Source organism: Athene noctua, chromosome 1, assembly GCF_965140245.1.
Source record: "Athene noctua chromosome 1, bAthNoc1.hap1.1, whole genome shotgun sequence".
Classification (NCBI taxonomy): Eukaryota; Metazoa; Chordata; class Aves; order Strigiformes; family Strigidae; genus Athene; species Athene noctua.
Genome location: NC_134037.1, coordinates 95,321,576 through 95,342,543, shown reverse-complemented (window position 1 = coordinate 95,342,543; position 20,968 = coordinate 95,321,576). Strand labels below are relative to the sequence as shown.

General features: G+C 37.1%; 1 protein-coding gene across 1 annotated transcript in view; it reads left to right on the top strand.

Moving 5' to 3' along the window:
- The first annotated feature begins 3,428 nt into the window (after positions 1-3,428).
- The window catches only part of BTBD9 (BTB domain containing 9), a 129,185-nt gene continuing 111,645 nt past the window's right edge, over positions 3,429-20,968 (top strand). Inside the window, exons 1-7 of the mRNA XM_074897026.1 lie at positions 3,429-3,655; positions 5,543-5,709; positions 10,728-10,938; positions 12,039-12,402; positions 13,480-13,744; positions 15,751-15,970; positions 20,003-20,122. Coding sequence (XP_074753127.1) covers positions 5,628-5,709; positions 10,728-10,938; positions 12,039-12,402; positions 13,480-13,744; positions 15,751-15,970; positions 20,003-20,122 — 1,262 coding nt within the window. The 5' untranslated portion in view covers positions 3,429-3,655; positions 5,543-5,627. The remainder of the gene's footprint in view (positions 3,656-5,542; positions 5,710-10,727; positions 10,939-12,038; positions 12,403-13,479; positions 13,745-15,750; positions 15,971-20,002; positions 20,123-20,968) is intronic.

Genomic DNA, 20,968 nt, shown 5'->3' with positions numbered 1-20,968 from the left:
GGAACAAGGAACTTTCTGGAGGCAATAAATTGGTCCAGCAGAAAGAATTCAGTCTTTCAGCTTCTGGCTGCTGATTGACAGTCAAGCTAAGAGGTCTCATAGTTGCTGACTCACAGTTATCCTTCTCATCTCTTCCAACACTGAAAAGAACTTGCTCACAATTTTTATTTCAGTGGAAGTCTGGGGCTATATTTAACTTAAATGCTCTGTACATTCTGCATTAGGAAATTAATGAAAGAGTAGCAAAAATTTCCTACCAGTAGACAGTTTGATCAGCCCTTTCAGAATGAGTGATGGTTACTGAAATGATACCTGTAAAGAGTGGGAAAACATGTTTACATATGTTACACAAATTAATTGATTTTACGCTGTTCCACCTGCTATGAACAGTGTAAACTCTGTCAGGTTTTGAAATCCCGTTGTTCCTTCCAATAAGAAAGAAACCCTCTGTCCTGTCTTACTGTGGTTTGAGTAGCACTCAACTCCTGCTAAGTCTTCAGTTATTTGACCGTTGAATAGTGTAATGGAGTTGCAGTTCACTTCCAAATAAAGCACTGACAAAAACTACAGAATTTTAAAGCAGTATGACGTGTTGCTTTGTTAAGTGTTGAATCCTAGATAACTGAAAGGCTATTTGTTTTGGTTTGTAGATTTTTTTTTTTAAAAGAAATCTGGTGATAAAAGAACATGAATTGGGAGTACTGTAGTGAAGAAGGTAACTGCGTGACTTGATTAGCAGGATGTTTTGGTAACTTAGTGATAGTGTACAGGGTTAATAATAACTGTCAATAACTCCCTGGCTTATAAGTTAAAGCAGAAATGTAGAAAGTACTGCATTTGATTTCTGCTATACTAATGTAGATGTTAATGACTCAAATGCTGTGTTGCTGTCCTGTCTTACCTGAAAAATCTGCCCCATCTTAACAAGATAGCATATCTAAACTCAGCCATTTTACAGAGCTCCACATGAAAAATCATTCTTAAAACTTAATCCAAGATATTTTGTTTAACCTTGGAAAGGAGTAAAATAGATTATACGCTTCATCTGAGCTTTAAGTGTTGGAAAGAGGAATGTGAAAACTATTGCTCTGCTTAATACCCCTTGCAGATGTGCAAGCAATCATAAATTAATTGGAAGGTAGACATAGTAACTAAAAAGATAATTTTTTTTTCAGTCTTCTGTTGTTATATGAAGCACCCCATATATTTTAAATTGTCATTTGTATGGTATTTTCTGGCTGGTCTCTATGTACAGATACTGTGCTTTAGGTGGGGCCTTAACAGTGTCATTCATATACAACAGATTCTTTCCCTGCTTGAATATTTGCCAAGTTGCCTTTTTTCTGCAACAATAAATACTGTTAGTTCATAGTTGCATTCTCTATTTCTGCTTTCCTGTACTTCCAGAACTAGTATCTAGTCTGTTCCCTGCCTTGCTCCTTGTGCAGTTGATTATTCTCCTGTATATGTTAGGTCATTTTGATAGGGACAATATAGTTAATCACTGTTTGGAGCAAGATCTCTTTAAGTGAGCTGTCTTAATAGCTGTCACCACATGATCTCTGTCTTTTTCCTCCCAGATAGGGGGCTTTTGACTTTGCACCCCCTGCCTCAAGCAGGCTAATTCCCCTTAATATATTAGGTGGCAAAGATTTTCTTGCATGCTGGATTAGCTTTATGCCAGGTTTATTAAGCAGAAATGAGGAGCCAGTTCAAGGCTCTTATTTCCTGAATGAGTAAATAAAGCTGTTCATTTTAGCAGAAAGTTAGATTGGCTCAAGCTGACTCATGATACTTCATCCTTCTTTAAAGAAGGTACACAACATTGCAGAATACCTGACAGCAGCAATTAAGATGACTCTTAATTTGAAGACTATTGTAGTGTAACTGTAGTATGGTATCTTCTGAAGTTAGTAGAATGAGTAGTGCCAAGAAGCATGAGAGCTACAGCAATGCAACAAAGCACTCAGTTGATTGCAGTTTATATAGGTTGTGATTGCTAAACTGTTTTTCATATACATCCTTCTGCTGCTGGTGTTCTGAAACAGGAACTTAAAATGAAGTAAAACTCAACTGAAGCACAAGTGCTAACTGCAGGTCCTTACCATTCAGAATCTCTCATTAGATTATGTGAGTAGAAAAATTATTTTGACTAATAGTAGTCTAAGTGAAGTTGTCTAAAACGAAGTTTTATTTCAGTCAATACAGATAAATCATCTAAAGCTTTATGACCAAGGTGTTGGCAAGCAAAGTATCAAAACTTTACAAGCATGTAACTTGGTGGTTCATTATCAACATACAGTGTTTTATTCAGACTTGTTTCACTACACTTCAAAGTACAGGTGTGACTGGAAGAGCTATTGACCCAATTGTATGGAATCCAGTAAATAAAACCAGGGTAGTTAGTAAATCAGATGAGTAAGGCAAAGGGTGTGCCTGTGGAGTTCAGTGGATAGCTACATGAGGAGGAGCAGGCTATGCAGAAGGTTTTGTGCTTAGTACTCAAAAGTTACTCTAAGCATGTTTGCTAATTTTGGGATTACCCTTGTGGTTTTTATGTGCTTGACAATGTATAGACAAGGTGAGAGATGATGAGGTAGTAAAGAGGAAAATAGTAAAAAAACCACTGGAATCTACAAGTTAGTTACAGCAGTATCATCAAGTGGGCAAGGTTGTTTGGTTTTTTTTAACAAGCAAGCTACTGCTGCTTGCCATATTGAGAACTAATTAAAACCAGTACTCTGTTATGAAATCCAAGAATAAACTCTTGAAGAAAAACAGTGATGATTCTTTTAGCTTGCAACATACGTTAAAGATTCTGGATGTTAAAACTTGAAATTATTTCATGTTCTGACTACAGACAATGCCATTTTTTACTTCTTCCAAGGTAACACTTATTTTCTGCTAAATAAAGCATAGCATTAAATAAACATGTAGCGCTTTCCAACTTGGAGGGCCTAAATTTAGCTTCATACAGTAGAGTAGAAATGAATCTTATGGTGAGATCGAGACAAGCCCGTCTTCTTCGACAGGAAGAAGTTCCCAATAGTCTGGAAAGTATCTGGTCAGACACCACCGACTGGCAAGCACACCGCTACTCTTCAGCAAAGGAAACGTCTATTTCGAATGTGGCCCAATAACAGCAGATGAGAAGGACAGGGAAGGTTGGGCGGCAGTTGCCATTTCCTACGGGCTGGGCATTAACGCGCCCCGCTTGCCTGAACAACTGCCCGATTTCCGACAAGCGCTGGCACCTGCCGGCAGGTTGGCGGCGGCCATGAAGCTCCCGCGCAGCCAGACCTGGGGCTCCCCTATCGTAGCCCTCGCGTTAAGAAGCTTCCCCCGTGCTGTCCCTACAGCCCGCGTCAGGCCCCGCGGCTCCCCCGAGCGGGGGCCAAGTCCCAGGCGCTCTTTCCCGGCCCCGCGGGGGTCGCGCCGCTACCGGCCGCCTCCGCCTTACGGCCGGAAGAGGAAACCAGGCGCCGCGCGAACTGAAGGCCGGAGGCTGAAGGGAGCCGGTACCGGCGCCTTTCCCCAGGGTGCCCGCTTACGTCAGCACGCAGGAGGACGGCCGCTGTTGCTAAGTGACGTCAGCGCGCCGGTTGACGTAGCGCCGGCAGGGCAGGGGGTGGAGGCCTTGTCGTCGGCGGGGCCGGTGAGTCCCGGGGGAGGGGGGCGGTCGGGCGCGTCCCCCCCTGCGGAGCGGGTTCGGAGAGACGGGGCGGCGGCTCCCGAAGCCTTCCCCGGGGTGGGCTGCGGCCCCACGGCAGGCCGGCCGGCGTGCTGCCGCCCGTGACTCCCCCCGGGCACGGGCAGGTCGACCGGGAGCGGGCCGGGGCGGCGGCGCCGCTGGCGGGACCGCGGGCCGCCGGCGGGAGGCGGCCGGGCGCACCGGGCGCTGAAGGGATTTCAGCCGAAGCGCCTTTTTGCGAGGGTGGAGAGCGGCGGAGCGGGTGGGGGGGTCGCCTCCTCGCCGCCCACAGACTTGAGAGGCGGCTTCTGGGGAGGCGGCGGCGGCCCTGGCTTCCCCGGGCGCGACCTTGGGCGGTTGGCCCGCTGTCGGCCGCCCCGTCCGTGGGCGTGATGCGGCGGCTTCACCTGCCTCCTTCTCTGCCTGCCCTGGCGCTTTGCAAGACCCTGTTGTGGCTTTTTTTTTTTTTTTAATATTAGTTTAATATTTTGACGCTTTGACAGTACACACTATTTTCACAGGTTCTTCCGGGGTCTTGGTACTTAACTACTCCTGCAAGTTAAGCACTGCTGTGATTCAATAACATTACCTTTGACTTAGAAGAAGCTGTCACATTATCAGATGTTAAAACCCCCCAACTTGTTAGCAATCTGCCTGTTTCTTGCTTGCCCAGTAATGCTCTCTGCTCGCGTTATTTTTAAAGTACAGATCCCAAAGCCCTGTGCTGGGATCACTGAATTTTTTGTGTTTTAACAATTGAGTCTGCTCACAATGCAGTTGTATTTGGCATGTCTTGTTACAAACCTGTAAATCAGGAGCTTGAGGTATACTGTTCTTTTGGGGTCTGTTCACTCGTATTTATCTAAAACACAAGAATTTTTATAAGTGGCTTTTGAATATATGTTGATAATACAAGACAATTTGATAACACACATTACTTTTAGGAACAAGTATTTTGATATGACATGTTATTTTCCAAAACCAGGAGAATTTTTTTGTCAAATACCTGTTTTCAATTTTTTGGGTTAAGATGTGGTTATTTTCCAGTTCATGAGACTACCTGAAAATATTTTTTCTTCCTTCTCCTCCCTTGTTCCCTTAAACATATACTTTAAAGAAGATTAGAGTGTCTTTATGAGAGAATTCATAGATCAATGTATCATCTGTTTAGCAAATGAAATACAGTTTATTTTTCCTGCTGGCAGGTATGATGGAAAGAATAACAATAATTTATACTTGTTGAGAGACTCATTATGTTGGTTATGTATTTAATCAAATAAAGCCTCTATATTTCTGTATTTCCTCACCCTACAGTTTTGTTTTGTTTTCCTGTTTGTAAAATTAAAGGCTTGCACAGGAGAAGGATCTGCAACTGCCTGAAGTATTGTAAAAAAACCAACCACCAAAACCCGAACCAAATCCCCAAAACCTTTAGCTAGAAAGAGTACTTGGAGAACTTTAGATGTGTAGGGAATAAAATGTGTGTGATGCAGTTTGTATAGACCAGGTTTAATTAGGACACCCATGTGGGAAAATGGTGTTCTCAGGGCCATGAATGCTGTAGCAAGAATGTCAGGACAAAATTTTTGTGGCTTATAATGAACAAATGAATGGCAGTATGTTACCATCTTTTTTTTATGGTTAAAAAAATGAATGGTCAAAATTAAATTATGATGGCTCTAAACCAGAAATTCTAATGCTATGTTTTAATATCATTAGAAGTTTTCCTGTAGAATGGAGAGATTTAAGAATTTATTTCCACAAAAATTTTAACTGAAAAGTATGTATCTCTCACTTTTGCCATTGCATGCCCCCAGTTTCTGATGGTATATATTTTATGCATTGTTTTAGGAAATGGTACAGTTGTTGCTGTGCAGCTGGATGTTGCTGAATAGTGTTTCTATGAGCTTGCTGTTCAATCTATCTGTTGTTCAGAATGGCAAAGAACCCTAATTTTCAGGAAGTTGGTCATCTGCCTACAGGCTACGTCCACTGTAGATCTTCAGACAGCTTTACTGGTGAGTGGACCAGTGTATTTTCTTGAGATTTTAATTTAAGGGTTTAGTTGTATGCCATTTTAACCAGGCTGTATCGAGTGCATTAATACCTATTTTAGATATACGTTAACAAATAATCTGCGCTTAGTGTGTTGTTCTTTGTACCTAGCTAAGCTTATTCCAGTTCTTCTATTAGAATAATACATCTTTGGACAGAAAGTCCAACACTAGCAGTGCAGCACTTAAGCAATGGGAATGTGTTTGCAGACTAGGAGTGCATAACTTCCCATATGCTTTAAGTCAAACCATTTCTGGTACTAAATTGTTGTTTAGAATGCTGTCGCTGAATGGTGTGCTTATTTACCATTAACCATCGTTAACATCTGCTTTTCTTTTCACAACAGAAGGGCTGGAGGTGAGACTTAAAAGTTCTGTGAATTTCATTTACTTGATCTTTTCCATTCTGTATCTATGAATTCGTACTATATTGATTATATTATTATTGGACACTAAGTATCAGAACATGTTTTGGGTTTTTTTCCCCCTTTCTGTTACAATTTTCATTCATAGTCAATTTTATTGTTGTTATTTAGAAGGGCAAAGGAGCTTTGTAGCAAGGGTTATGAGGGAATCAAAGTATTTATTTGGGTTATACTCTGTGTATCTTGAAATATTTACAAAAAATTCCTATGTCTCGATTCTCTTACTGTACCAGAACTTATAAAAACAAAATATTGTTGTTTAAAGACATGTTTATATCCTTTAAAAAAACCGAACTATATGATTTGAAACAATGGTACATTTGTACAATAGCTTTAGTGTCACACCTACCATGTTCTGTGAGTCTATAGTAATAGAAATCATAATTAAAGTAATATTTTGCTTGAATTTATTTAAAGCATAACAAAATATTTTATGAAGTAATGAATTACAAAAATTGAAATACTACTTAAATCCCTTCCAGACATCTGAGAACCAGTTCCTATTTCTAGATAAAATAGTGGTGTAAGAGAACTAGATATAAGAAAATTCCCTTTGTGTAATTCTAACAAAGTCTTTATTACCTTGCTGGGTACAAACTAGATGATGAAGGAATGAAGTGCTTCAAGGATATGAAATTATTTGCGCAGTCTTTATAATCCAGACTTACTTCATGTAGTTTTTAATCCTAGCAACAGTCTGTCTATTTGCATTTATTGCTGAAGTTTCAATAGGATTATCAGTTATGTAAACATTTTTCACTGATTTTGTATAAGAAAAAAATCCAAATTATTCATGAACAATTTATTAATATTACTTTTTCTGTGCCTGGTATAAAAACAGCTCTTCCATGTTTTTTTGAAACAGCATTGCTTTTTAGAGGACTGTTCAGTGAGAGCCCAAATGGGGGGGAGTGACTGAGTACCAGTCTTCATTGCCGCTCGTTTGAGAGTTGTTCAGTAAAGATGTCATTGGGGTTTTGCTGTTGCTGCATTTTCTGTGACACATTTTTGTATGCCATAACGTGTTATAGATTACTAAAAGAAATATAGCAAGCTGAAAACTGTGAGGTTTTGTTGGTTTTTTAGCCATGACATGCATTGTGTAATATTGCATGTTGCCTCATGTAATAAATACTAGGCTGTATTTTTTCACATGCTCACTGTTGAAGGTGGCCACCAAGAAGCGTGTCTTCCCATGGGGTCTTACACAGAAGTGATTTGTAGGCCTTCTGACTTTATCAGATGCCTTTTGAGATTGTTGCAGTTTTAAGGGTGCCTCAGACTCACCGAGAAGTCTGTTTTCTTTATTTCTGTGGCAGGAACTGCAGCAGCTGACTTCTGAAGCAGTTAATTAGCTCTGAATACCTCCTGGAAATAGGTTATGGTGCTGGGAAGAGGCTTGTAAATGGCTTGGCCTTTTATTCTGAAGTTGGTTAAGTGTTCTTTGACTGCCAGAAAAAGTAAACACCTGTGTTCTCTGAAAGGGGTGATGTTGTTGGATGACAGAAGATGCCAGAGGGATCTTTAGGAAGGGTTTTGCCAAGCTCCTGGCAGCATCTGTCTTTTTTTATCATAAATAATACTTTGAGCTGCAACTAAAAAATATGTTTAGCTGTACAAGGAAGTCATGAGCTCATAGCAGCTTGCCACAACTAAAGCAGTATATTACTCTTTACTTCCTCAAACAAGAAATGTGCAGATCACTTCAGGGATTGACTGAATTCCTACTATTAATTAATCCAGTCGGGGAACATCTGAAATCATGTATTATTTGGTTCTGTGTTTTGAAGGTGGGACTTCTCTTCACCACACTGCTTTATACGGAAAATCCACAATGTAGACAGAACTTGCATTGGAAATGCATAGTAGCAAACAAATAAATGAGTTTGACTGCTCTTTCTATATACTGGTCTTATCCACGGAAAGCATATAAGGCATATACCCAGTTTCATAAAGTTGCAACTTTCCAACACTTTGTATCATTCAAGCACTTGAAAGACTCCTCAGCCAGAGGCCTGTAGCTGTCGTTTGAGTCCTGTATTCCCTGTGATCCACGTGTTCTTGGTTGAAACTGTCAATTTAGCATAGTGGTTGTACTAGCAATTTGGAGACCATTTAATGTCGAAACAAATTTGTCTTGCAGTTTACACAGACGGCTTTCTAAATTTTTATTTTCATCGCTTGTGGTAGTTCAGGGTCTTGACGTTCATAAGGGCTCGGATCACCCACTCACTAGCAAGTGTCCTCAGTTCAGACTTTGCCTTCTTCTATGCACTGATTCTTGTTTAGATAGAGGTTTATGTACCCTTGAGAGGGAAGTCTGCTTTTGATTATATTTATTTAACCTGAAATGGAAACAATTTTCCTTTGAACTTTTCACTCTGTTAGCACATGAGAACATCCACAGCTACTGTGCAGCTGATGGCATTCCCATATCTCTGCCAATTTTACAGTCTCTCAGTTTTATGCAGAAAGCACCTGTTCTTATTTTTTAGAGGTAAAAGCAGATGGAGGAAACAAGTAGAATGTAGAAGAAATGGAAATAAAAATAGAATTTAAATGCAGAATATGCTTGTACTAACATGTGCATGAAGTATCATAAATGAGCTTCCCTAATCAATCAAAATCGGAACTAGCAGAAGAGAGAACAGAGTTTGCTCGATAATGTGCATGTAACTCGCTTATGATTGGGTTGCCTGACTATTGTGAATGAAGATCAACAGCTGCAGTTATAGATTTGTAAGGTACAGAAGTCATGAAGGGACATTGAGGCCTGAGATTTGCAGCTGAGTAATAAATACATCCTTTTGTTTGCTCCTTTGGTGTAATAAAAGGTTTTATATTTTGAGGGCTTTTCAATTTTACTATTGTCTCTAAAGTCTCAATTATGTTGTGATAAATATTATTGCTGGCATAAATAGATGTGAGTTAAGTTAATCTTGCTTGTTACAAAGTAAATGTTACTGGAAGTGTATGTTGCATAAATCTCTTCAGTGCTGAGTTGTTTTAGCTAATTGTAAATTAATCAGTGCAAATGGAAGAAACGGTCTGTTATTCTGAAAAACCATAAAAATTAATTTACTGTCCTGTCAGGATAGAAGAATGACTGGACAGTATTCTGCGTTCCCATGGTTAGGCTGGCTCCAGTATCTTGGCCAGTATTGCTGGTTCCACACTGTAGTGGTTACATGGGCACAGAGCTTCAAATTCAATTAGCAGAGGCAGCCTCAGGAAAGCTGGGGTTTTGTTCCTGTTTGTGCTCTAACCTGTATTATCAGTTTAGTTTACTTTATTTTTCTCAACTGTTACTTTCTAACACTTTTTCTAATTTATTTGAAAGTTCTTTGGGGCCCTGTTTCTACAGTATCTTGATTTTTTGGGTTGTTTCCAGGTGTTACAGAAGTGCAAATAATACTTCACCCCATGGGCACATGTTTTCTTTTCTTTGTTAGGGCAGAAATGAAAAACAGGTGCATGTTTTCTCAGAATACTTTTAAACTATAGGTTAAAAACGCATTCTTGTTATGAATATTTCACTTGAAAGATTAGTGTTAGCTGTGTGCAGGGCATGGCCTCATAATTTTCCTGCTTCTTGTGGTACACCATCTTTCTTCAACACTGAGTGTGTGCCCATGTTGAGAAGTGGCTAGTCACTGGAGTGTGGAAGGTGTCTCTGAAAATGTGGATGGTTATTACTTGAAACAGACAACTTTTATTTAACAGTAAACCAAAGTAACGAAAGGAGCTGATGTAAGACCTAAATTCTCCTTTGGATCCTCATGCCACTGAGACTACAGAAAGCCTCTGGTGCTGAAATAAACCAAACCCAACAAAACTAAGACCTCTTATGAATTAAAAAGTAACAAAATAATTCCATAAAAGATATGGCTAATGCATTAATCAATATTGTACACTAGTGGACAATCTACTTTTATGACTGAGAGGTATTAGGGGGTTTATTTCCTTACATATATCAGGGAACAAGAAGGTATCCAGAAACCTGAGTGGAAAAGTTAAGAAAATTGAATTGTACATTGTAAAGCTTTGCTCTTTGACAGACTTTGTCTGTTATTTATTAAAAATTATCTCAATTGTTTATTTTCTCCCAGTTCTGAAGGTTGATTGGAGTTCTGCAAAAACGCTGACATCATCACCGATTCTAGTAGAGACTTAGGAGTTAAGACTGTGCTTAATTGGTCAAATTATTTTTCTTTATAAATTATAAATTATTTGCATTTTAATGCTTTCTAATGGTAATTTAAAAATTGTTCAATTTTTAATTCCTTTTGTTGGATGCTTTTTATTTTAAGTAAATGGGTTGGCAGAACAACATGGTGACAGAATTCTCTGCAATATTTTCTGTCAGCTAGAATTGTTGATGCAAGCTACATCAAGTCCTGCTGTAAATGAACTTTAATAGGAAGCCTGTTGGTTTAATTTTTCTTGTAACGTATGGTGATTTACACTGGTCACTTTTTTTGTAATTGCAGCTTGATCTTTGCCATTTTTTAATATTTGTGCCCTTTATAACTCTGGTTGTTTTCTTTTTCCCTTTAGGCTACCAGTATCACCATCCCTCCAAGATGAGTAACAGCCATCCACTTCGTCCTTACACAGCTGTGGGTGAGATTGACCACGTTCACATTCTGTCTGAGCACATTGGTGCTCTGATGAATGGTGAAGAATACAGTGACGTTACCTTTATTGTAGAAAAGAAACGTTTTCCTGCACACAGGGTGATCCTGGCTGCTAGGTGCCATTATTTCAGGTGAAATATAGCTTTTTGTCAAGCTTACAGGAAATTTTCATGCAGATAAGATAAACATTGTTTCTCTATGAACTTTTCAGGGTGTAATCATCTGTCCATTGAGTGTGACCTTTTCTGTGTGAATGTTTCCCAGCGCATCAAATCATTGTGTCCAAATATAAAAAGATAAATACCATGTCATGATGTTATTCTTTTGACCTTCATTAAATTGGATTTTGAAGGTAGTTTCACAAATTCAAGAGGAAGATAACTTCAGAACATAAAAGTTCTGCCGTAAAATTGTTTTGATTTCTGAGAGTATGGATGGTGTGCCTCTAAGGAATATACTCAATTAGAAAGTTTAATTTTGTTGTGTTGGAGTTGAGTATTTAAAGAGGTCTGGCTAGTTAGGATATGTATTTTACAACTAGGAATAATACTAATCCATCTTTTTTAAGAATTGGGCATTTTTCATTCTAAATGTAATTAATAGAACTTCCTGATAATCTTCCAGTTAATTTTGTCAGAGGGATAAGATGATAACTAAAGGACAGTGTGTATGCAAATTGTGTTCAAACTGTCTACTGTATTTTAAAAAATAATTGTGAGTACTCTGATTTTTCTCAAGATTCAGAATTTCATCAGAGTTGCCATGTGCTGGATTTTAGGGTAGGGTATAGAGGATCAAGAATCCTGAGATTTGCTGAACTGCCACTGCTATTATAGTGGTGAACTATTTGTTTCACTTGCTTTCTGAAAATTTTTCATTTTTTTTCCTTTCTCACTGATAGCACTATATTTTAAAAACAAAAAAGAGAAAGGTAAGAGTTCAAAGTTCTTCTTTCTTTCAAAGTTCTGCTTTGAAGGCTAATGTTCAAAGTGCAAGTGGAGAGTTGTGTAGGATAAAAATATGACACGTTAGAGTATTGTTCTTGTGCAGCTGCTTTCAGAGTAGAGCTGCACTTTAAATGCCAAGTATAAGGGGTTTTCTTTTGTAGATTCTTAAACCATATCCCTTTTGTATTCCTCTTGCTATAAATAGTAATTTGCTCATTTCTCTTTCTATTTTCTGCCTGGATTTTATCAGGATATAAATTTATCAAATTTTATCTTCCTTATAGAGCATTATTGTATGGTGGAATGAGAGAATCTCAGCCTGAAGCAGAAATTCCTCTTCAGGACACCACTGCAGAAGCATTTACCATGCTGTTGAAATATATTTACACTGGTCGTGCTACACTACGAGATGAGAAAGAGGAGGTTCTCCTAGACTTCCTAAGCCTAGCACATAAATATGGGTTCCCAGAACTGGAAGATTCCACGTCTGAGTATCTTTGCACAATACTTAATATTCAGAATGTCTGTATGACATTTGATGTTGCCAGTCTTTATTCCCTTCCCAAATTAACTTGTATGTGCTGTATGTTTATGGATAGAAATGCCCAGGAGGTGCTCTCCAGCGAAGGCTTCCTGTCACTTTCTAAGGTATATATTTTGGTTTTTTTCCCCCAGGAATGTTAATTTTAGTCTGTATGCAGCTTTAAGATAAAATACTAATGGGGGCACTAATACGAGTTTATAAGTTAAATAACAGGTATCATTTTATAATAGTGGAACTGTGACAGTTGGAAAAGTTCAAGCCGAACTGAACTGAAAATCCTGGTGATCTGTCCTGAATTTTTTAGGTATTTAATTTTGATCAGTCAGTAGAGCTAATTATAGTAAATCTGATGGAGTATTATAAAAGGTGGGATCAGGCAATCTAATCTTTGCCTTTTCTCAGCTGTTCCTGAAATGATATAATTTGACTATCATACACAGTTCGTTAAATCTGAGCTCTGAGAGCATGTTATTCATAAAGAAATTAACAGACTTTATCAGGAAGCGCATACTTTTATGACATCTTTGCCATAGCCAGTCCTGGTATATATGAGATTTATCTTTTTCTTAGGGAAACTCCCAATTAATTTGCTAGCTAAGTGAAAATCAAAATGCTGTTCAATTCTTCTTGTTCTCATTTTACAGTCACTGGGTTTTTTTTACATGAATAAGAGCCACTGAAATTTTTACCTGCTGATTCTAAGTGGGTACCAAAAGAGAGAGAGAGAAGGGGAGGACGGGGAGGGGGTGAAGTCCGAAGTAGTTAGAAATGGTTTAAAAAGGTGATTCCAAGCCACACTTTAGTTTTCTCATCTGTGTTATACCAGCCCAAGTTTAAAGGAATGCTTTGAACTATTCTACCAAATCCCCAAATCACTTCTTGTATTTCAGAGTAAATTTGAAGTAGTAACTGGAATTAAATTGATTTGAATAGTTCTCCACATTTCAGTTCTGACTTACTTCTCCTGGTGGGTTTGTAATATGCAAGAATTAGAGAATCTGTCACGTAAGTAATAGGTAATAAGTAACTAGAACAAGCTACAGTTTCAGGTAGTCACTCATTTGGAGAATATCTTTATAAGTACAAGTTAAAATACCCATTAATTTTTACCTTATTTTATTTTTTTTAAATTAATTTTGTTTCTGTTTCTTTGGGGGTTTTTGTTTGTTTTTCTTTTCCAGTCTGCTCTTCTAAGTATTGTACTAAGGGACTCATTTGCAGCTCCTGAGAAGGACATTTTTCAAGCTTTAATGAATTGGTGTAAACATAACCCCAAGGAAAACCATGCTGAAATCATGCAAGCAGTACGGTTGCCACTAATGAGTCTAACAGAACTACTAAATGTCGTAAGACCGTCTGGACTGTTGTCACCTGATGCCATTCTAGATGCCATTAAGATTCGTTCTGAGAGTCGGGACATGGACCTCAACTACAGGGGCATGTTAAGTAAGCATCAGGTTTTTTGTTTGTTTCTTTTTCGTTTAGTTACTATAATTGTCTGGAGGATATGGTTAATTTGTGCTTTGAGTTTTTATCTATTATGTATTTTAAAAGGCTTACATAATATCTTGTTATGTACTGCTATTGCCATTTCTTTTCTTCAGTAATATTAGGCAACATATTTTCTTGCCTTGTGTATCAGATATTGCTCAAACATGAATGTTGTAATAAGAGTGTGTTTTCCTAGAGAAAGTGCTATTTTAATGGAAAAGCTTTTGCAAATACATTAAAAATAAAAATGCATTGGCAGCAGGTTATATGATATTGAAATGGCTTTATGTTGATGGTGACTTGTTTTCTACTTCGTGAAGATTTTCATCTTTTCTCCACTACTTTTGATTTTTCTCTTACTCATTACATGCTTGCCCAAATAGTATAAACAAGTCTTCCAAGATTGTGTTAATGGAAGCCCAAAAAGTGTGAGGAGCCTTCTGTTTGACTTTTGTCTGTGCTTTCTGTTAATTCAACAAGAATATCTAACACTGAGCTGTAGAAAGATATTATCTACTGCGTGATTTACAGAGTATTTGCCCCACAGCAAAGAATAAAGTTAAACATTCTTTAAGAGCCTGCACTGTAGTCTGTCAGTCATGTATGATGAGCCCTGAAAATAAGTGCTTTCTTGGAGCTGCATCTCCCCTTTGTTCTCTCTTAGAAGTTACAGATATTAGTATTTAAACATACGAGTTTAATATTAAGATATTGTTAAAGGCTTGTCATGCAAGGCATTCTGTTGACAGTGCAGTAGATAAATTTGAAAAATTTAAATGGTGTTTTCTGACTTCTTTTTCTGCATATTTATGTCTCAGTATGCTTCTAATATCAAAATTTCAAACTTTGGCAAAATCACAGCTTTTTAGAGAATTGAATTTGTGTTGGTTTAGTACTACTTCAGGTTCTTGGGACTTTTCCTGTTTATGGAAACATTGATGACCACTTGCAATTTCATAGCTGAGCAATTGATATACTACAATGCAGTTAACATTTTACCGCTCAAATTCTGTTCTTTAGTTGTTAAATTTAACATCCGGTTAAAATTCGTGCATCTGTTGCCAACCTGCCTGAAGAGTTCAGAGGCAGCTTTTCATCACTTAGCTTTCAGATCACGTTTTCTAGGGTTTCTCGTCAAGATTGTTAAAAATGTCTTTTTAACAGGGTGGTTCACCGATATATTGTTTTGTAGTTAGAGTTAGGGATCATTATCCCTAGTTAATCTTGTTGGAACATCTGTTCCTAGGATGTAACAGGTTTATTACTGTGAAATGGTGGCATAAAGAACTTGCTTTACTGTGTGGGTTCAAAGCCCAAGCAACCAAGTTTCCTGTTTCACTCAGGTTCATTTAGCTTTGTAGAGTACAGGAAGCTTGTATACCTATTGAAATAGTTTGTATAGCTATATCACTGTATATACCACCCTGCAAATTCATGATGCATGCTCATCTTGAGCATTTAATTTGATTTTTAGTTTCCTTCCACTTCAAAAAAACCCCAAACCCCACCCAAAAAACCCCAGTTGAAATTAATACAAAAAAAATGGGAAAGAAAGGGTAAAAAATTATTAGAGGTATGGTGAGAGGTTGATCACAAGAAGAGTGTGAATAGACCAAAACTTTAAAACCAAGAGGAAAGCGATGATTGAATGAGGAAGTTTCAATAGAATTCTGTAAAATCATGAAGGGGGCTGAGAATATGGATAGTACATACTAGTAAATTACCACTAATTATTACCATAAAAGACCTAGGGAAACATTGAATAAAATGGAAGAATCAAAATTTCTAAAATGCCATTCTTTTTGTATTTGTTTTTTTTTTTTTTTCTTGAGTGTGTGTTGTGGCCAAGAAAGGATACTGGCAATAAATCTTTGTTCTGACCTAATACAGTTGATGTTCAGAACATCTAATTTGCAGTATGAGAGTGTAAAAAATAAGTAATTATTTCCTTTTCTTCTTAGTACCAGGGGAAAATATTGCAACAATGAAGTATGGAGCTCAGGTTGTAAAAGGCGAGCTGAAGTCTGCTTTATTAGATGGGGATACTCAGAACTATGACTTGGATCATGGCTTCTCTCGACACCCTATTGATGATGACTGCCGTTCTGGAATTGAAATTAAACTAGGCCAGCCATCAATAATCAACCACATACGAATACTCCTGTGGGACAGAGATAGTCGGTAGGTGCCAAGTTGACATAAAAAAGGACGGTAATGCATTTTGTACTGGTAATAATGTATCAGTGTGAAATATTAATCAAAATTTTTTTATAGAAACAACATGATAGTGTTGGAGATGACAAGTTTTATTTGAAAATACTGGGTTTTTTAAATGCAGTTGGGTTACACACAAAACCATATTTTGTGATACTAAACTACCTCATAATACTTCAATGTATTTTCTGTCTTCATTAAATAGTTTATATTACTAATGAAAGTTTATGTAATTTAAATTGTTTTAATTGTTTTCTATTTGCCGCTTAGTTTCCAAGTGCTTTTATTTTAGTTTAAAAAACAGTATTCTAGTTCTCTTGCAGAAACCATGTTTTTTACATATTTACATTCACAGAATCATTCAGGTTGGAAAAGACCCTTGGGATCATGGAGTCCAACCATCAGCCCTACTCTACAAAGTTCTCCCCTACACCATATCCCCCAGCATCTCATCTAAAAGACACTTAAACACATCCAGGGATGGTGACTCCACTCCCTCCCTGGGCAGCCCATTCCACTGTCTGACTACTCTTTCTGTGAAAAATTTTTTCCTAATGTCCAGTCTAAACCTCCCCTTGACATTGAAGGAATGTTTGTTCAGATTTTTTCAATGTAACAAAATTGTCAAGAAATACCGCACTCTGACAATAATTGAGAGATATTAATATTTATTTAGAATGTGAATTACTGACTAACTACAGTAGTTATTAGAAGCCGCTTCATGGTGGGACTGAAGTATGAACTGTCATAGATGCCTTAGCCAATTTATGCTCAGATACTTTAGACTATTATGGAATGCATGAAAGATCAAATTATTCATATTTGAACAACTGAGTGGCTGCTTAAGTAGGAAAATTGCGAGCTTCTTTTTATCAGATACATTGAATATATTAGTTTTATAACTTGCCATGACAGAGATTTTACTGTTTAGTAGACAGCTCATGCAGGTATTCGTAAGCAATTTTCTATTAAAAACAATAAAACAAGCTACTTATACTTTCAACACATTATTACCTTTATGATAAAAGATTAATTTTATATTACATGCAGACTAACAGTTTAGAAATGCAAGAGTTGCATTTTGTTTTCTTAACTAAGCTGTGTTATTTTTATAACAGGGTGTACTAATGTTTTATTGATTTTTGAGTGATTTTTTTTTTTAAATTAATTTCAGTTATTAATAATTCAGAACAAACTGCATGAATTTTTAGCTGTTGTTTCAAGTACTGATTCAGTTCAACTGAAATTTATGCTTCTCTCTTTCTTTTGGGAAGATTGAAAAGTAAAACTTAGAAGGTACAAGGAACTACTTCATACAATATTATACTACTTGTCCCAGAAGATCAGCCAAATTTCTAAACTAATTATCAACCAATTTTATAAAATTGGATAAGTATTAGAGCTATATTAATAATGAGGAGTTCCCTAGCAATCTTTAGAGAGCTAGTAACTAGGAAAATGCCCCTTATCTGCAAGGCATAAAAGCTGCTGAAACTTAGGGAAAAACTTTTCTCCTTGGGACAACTTACTAAAAAAATATCTGTTGCTTGGTGTCCTATGCCCTTCCTCTGAAATTTGTAGAACAAATGATTGTTGCTGGCAGAATATCAGACAAGGTGGACCTCTCGAGTTTTTTGTCCCCGTAAAATACTGAGGGTACAGTGGTTTAGTATCTAGTTCCTGTGTTATCCTGAATTTTTTGCTTTTCTGTGAAAAGTTTGCTCTTGGACTTTCTTTTGCTTCTTATCAGGTATAGTACCTGAATTGTCAGGTTTTTTCCCCCAATAGCTCAACTGTCTAAGATAAATGGAAAAGGAACCATTTGGAGTATTTTGTCCAGTTGTGGGCTCCTCAGTATAAGATACTGGAGTGAGTTCAACAAGATACCAAGATGGTGAGAGCTTGAGGACACAATGTACAGGAGATACTGAAAGAACTTCTTGTTTTAAGAGAAGACATAGAAGTGAGAACTTAATGCTGTGTTTGCCTACTTAATGGAAGAATATAGAGAATACAGGGCCAGACTCCTCTTACAGCTGTGTGCTGAGGGGGCATAGAGCAGTGGACACAAGCAACAAGATTAATTCCTATTAAAATATTAGGAAGATAATTCATAATGGGGTAGTTGAAATTGGGAGGAGTTTGCACAGAGAGATTATGGATATCACCCCTTAGATGTATGCAGAACTTTACCAGCCAAGGCTTTACGGAACTTGCTCTAAGATTGTCCTCGCTTTTTCTATAAATCCTTTCCAACCTATATGCTCTTTTAGTGTAAGAATTACCAGCCACTTGTCTGCATCTTTCTCATGGGATACCTGAATAATGTCTCCAAAAGAGATGTTTTAGCAACTGTACAAGCACATGGTGGATTCTTGTTGAACATCTTTTTAAACTACTCATTTATTTTAACTTTGGTCTAATGGATATCTTTATATAGATGATGTAAATTCTTAAGAGAACCAAATACAAAGTAATGGGCATGTTTTGCACCTCTGGTTTAGAGGTGTTATTAACAGATTGATCTTTAGGTGTGAAAGTGCTAAGGAGACTAGCTGTCCAAATTAGCTCTCCAAAAAAGATGCTATCCTTAAGAAAAATAAAAGACATAGTGTCGTCTATGATAGCAGAACTATATTTTTGAGATATTTTTTTCTTTGCTTGGTACCTTCAGAAACCAAAAAAATAATAGCATGTGGTCTATTGGTTACGTATTTACATTATTCTAACAATGGTGATGTGAGAACCCCTAAATTCTTACCACACAGAGGACAGACAGTAACTTCTGGATCCAAACTGCTCAAACTCTAAAATACTGGAGCCTACTTCAGTTAAATATGCATAGGCTAGTAATAATAATGTTGCTAAAACATAGTGTATTTATATGGGCTGTGAATATTACACATCTGGTTGGTGTGAATGTGAAAGCTGATTATGCGACTGACATCTTAGACTGCTTTACACTTCTAAGTGCATAAATTGGTATTAACAGTGTTCTCCAGCATTTTAAGACTTTTTAAACAATACCACTTTAGACACCTACCCTTCTAAGTCCTCAGCAGAAAATTGGAAATATTAATAAAGCATTTAATGTTTAACAAAAAGTGTCATGTAGAACTCTGGAAGAGCAGCTCTTCTTCTAGAAATCAGTGTGAAAGGAGGATAAGTACTAACATGGTCCTGTTGAAATGCCTGTGAGTGTTGCAGACTAATATATTAAGAGCAAAAATATTCTGAAACATATTTCACGATTTGCTGATCATAGGTGGAGTTCCTACTTCTTTCTGAGTATCACTGTTGTAGGTATAATATGGAAATAGTTCTGGCTTTTAAGTATTAGTTTGAGTTTTCTTTCTCCTAACAGCAAACTATCGGCTAAACATAATTGATAAGCAAGAGGAAGACACAGATTCTTTTGATAACTTTTTTTTTTTAAATTCTTTGAGGTAATTTTGGGATATGTAAGTAGTGACAGGCTTAATGTATCATAAAAAACTGAAAGGGATAGAAGTAAAGAACAACATCAGTGAGAAAATTATGATAAATTTGTTTTTTTCAAGTGAAGGGTTTGAATGTGTATTTTTGATCTGCTAAATGTTTTTTATTTTTCTTTATTGATATGGGAATAGAAATAATAACTGTATCACTGGTGGTTTAGATTTATTCCATGCAGAAGGAATATTAATAAAAATAATAATATTTCTGGATTGAAAGTCTCCACTGCATTTTTTGAGGGACCATGGTGTCATCTAATTACTGCACATTGTGAATCTTCGGATGTTTTAAGTCATTCTGAAAACATAATGTAACTGCATGTGAATTTATCTTCAAAGCTAGTTTGAAAATAGGGATCTCTTTTAGGTATGTTAGGTACAGGTCTGTGGGTAGGAACAAATAGTCTTCTTTTCAAAACAACTGAAAATCCAGAAGAAAAGGTGACATTTAATACCTGAAATGTGGCTGCTTGTATTCTAAACAGGTTGTTTTGGCAATCCACAGATCTTATTCCTACTACATTGAGGTGTCCATGGACGAGTTAGACTGGATTCGGGTTATTGATCACTCTAAATACCTCTGTCGGTCCTGGCAGAACCTGTATTTTCCTGCCCGTGTCTGCAGGTTAGTTTATCAATGTAATGTTGCATGGCTGTCATTAAATAATGTAGACACTGGGAGAAGTTGCTGGATTTTTCTGCTGAATTATGTATTTCTGATAATGTATAATATACACAACTTTCATTAGCTATCTTAAAAAAAGAACATTTGTCTATCTTGATGGATGCTTTTTTGCTATAAATATAGGTGATAAATTGCAGGTATCCTTTTTTGAAAGCTGTGATGCCTCCATCTCTAACTCTATCTTTCTCCTTTTTTTTTGTCATATTCACTTTTCCTCTTACAATTGATTTGTTTTTTTTCACGCAGTAGTAAACATCATTCCTTGACTGCCAAAATGTTTAAAATGTGTTGCTATAGAACTTGGAAATGTATTTAAATATCTTTTAAATATTTTCTATTGTTTCATTGAAAGCGTGTTTTAAACAATTGTGAAAGATTGAAAAGGGAGAATTGGGGCTAAGAAGGTTTGAGCAATGCTTTGTGTAAACCAAAGCAGCTAGATGGATTTAATCATTATTAAGGTGGTGATGTCTTTTTAGTCTAGGTGTTGGGAGTTGTGGAAAAAGCTTATAATCACATTGAAGCTGCCCTTATCCAAAAACTGAATCAAGCTCATTGATAGAGAGGCTACAATGGGTAGATTCCAAAGATGTTATCGTCGTTAGGTTTTGGGTCATAGACCCAAAGAGGAAATGCCCTGTATAGTAATAATTATGCTCTAGACACAAACTTTAATCAGCAGAACAACTTTTGGAATCCTCAAGGGGGGGAAGTGCTTTCTTTTTCCCAAAGAATGATCTCTTTCTCTGATGTTACTGCTCTGTAGCATGGGCGTGCTGGCAAGAA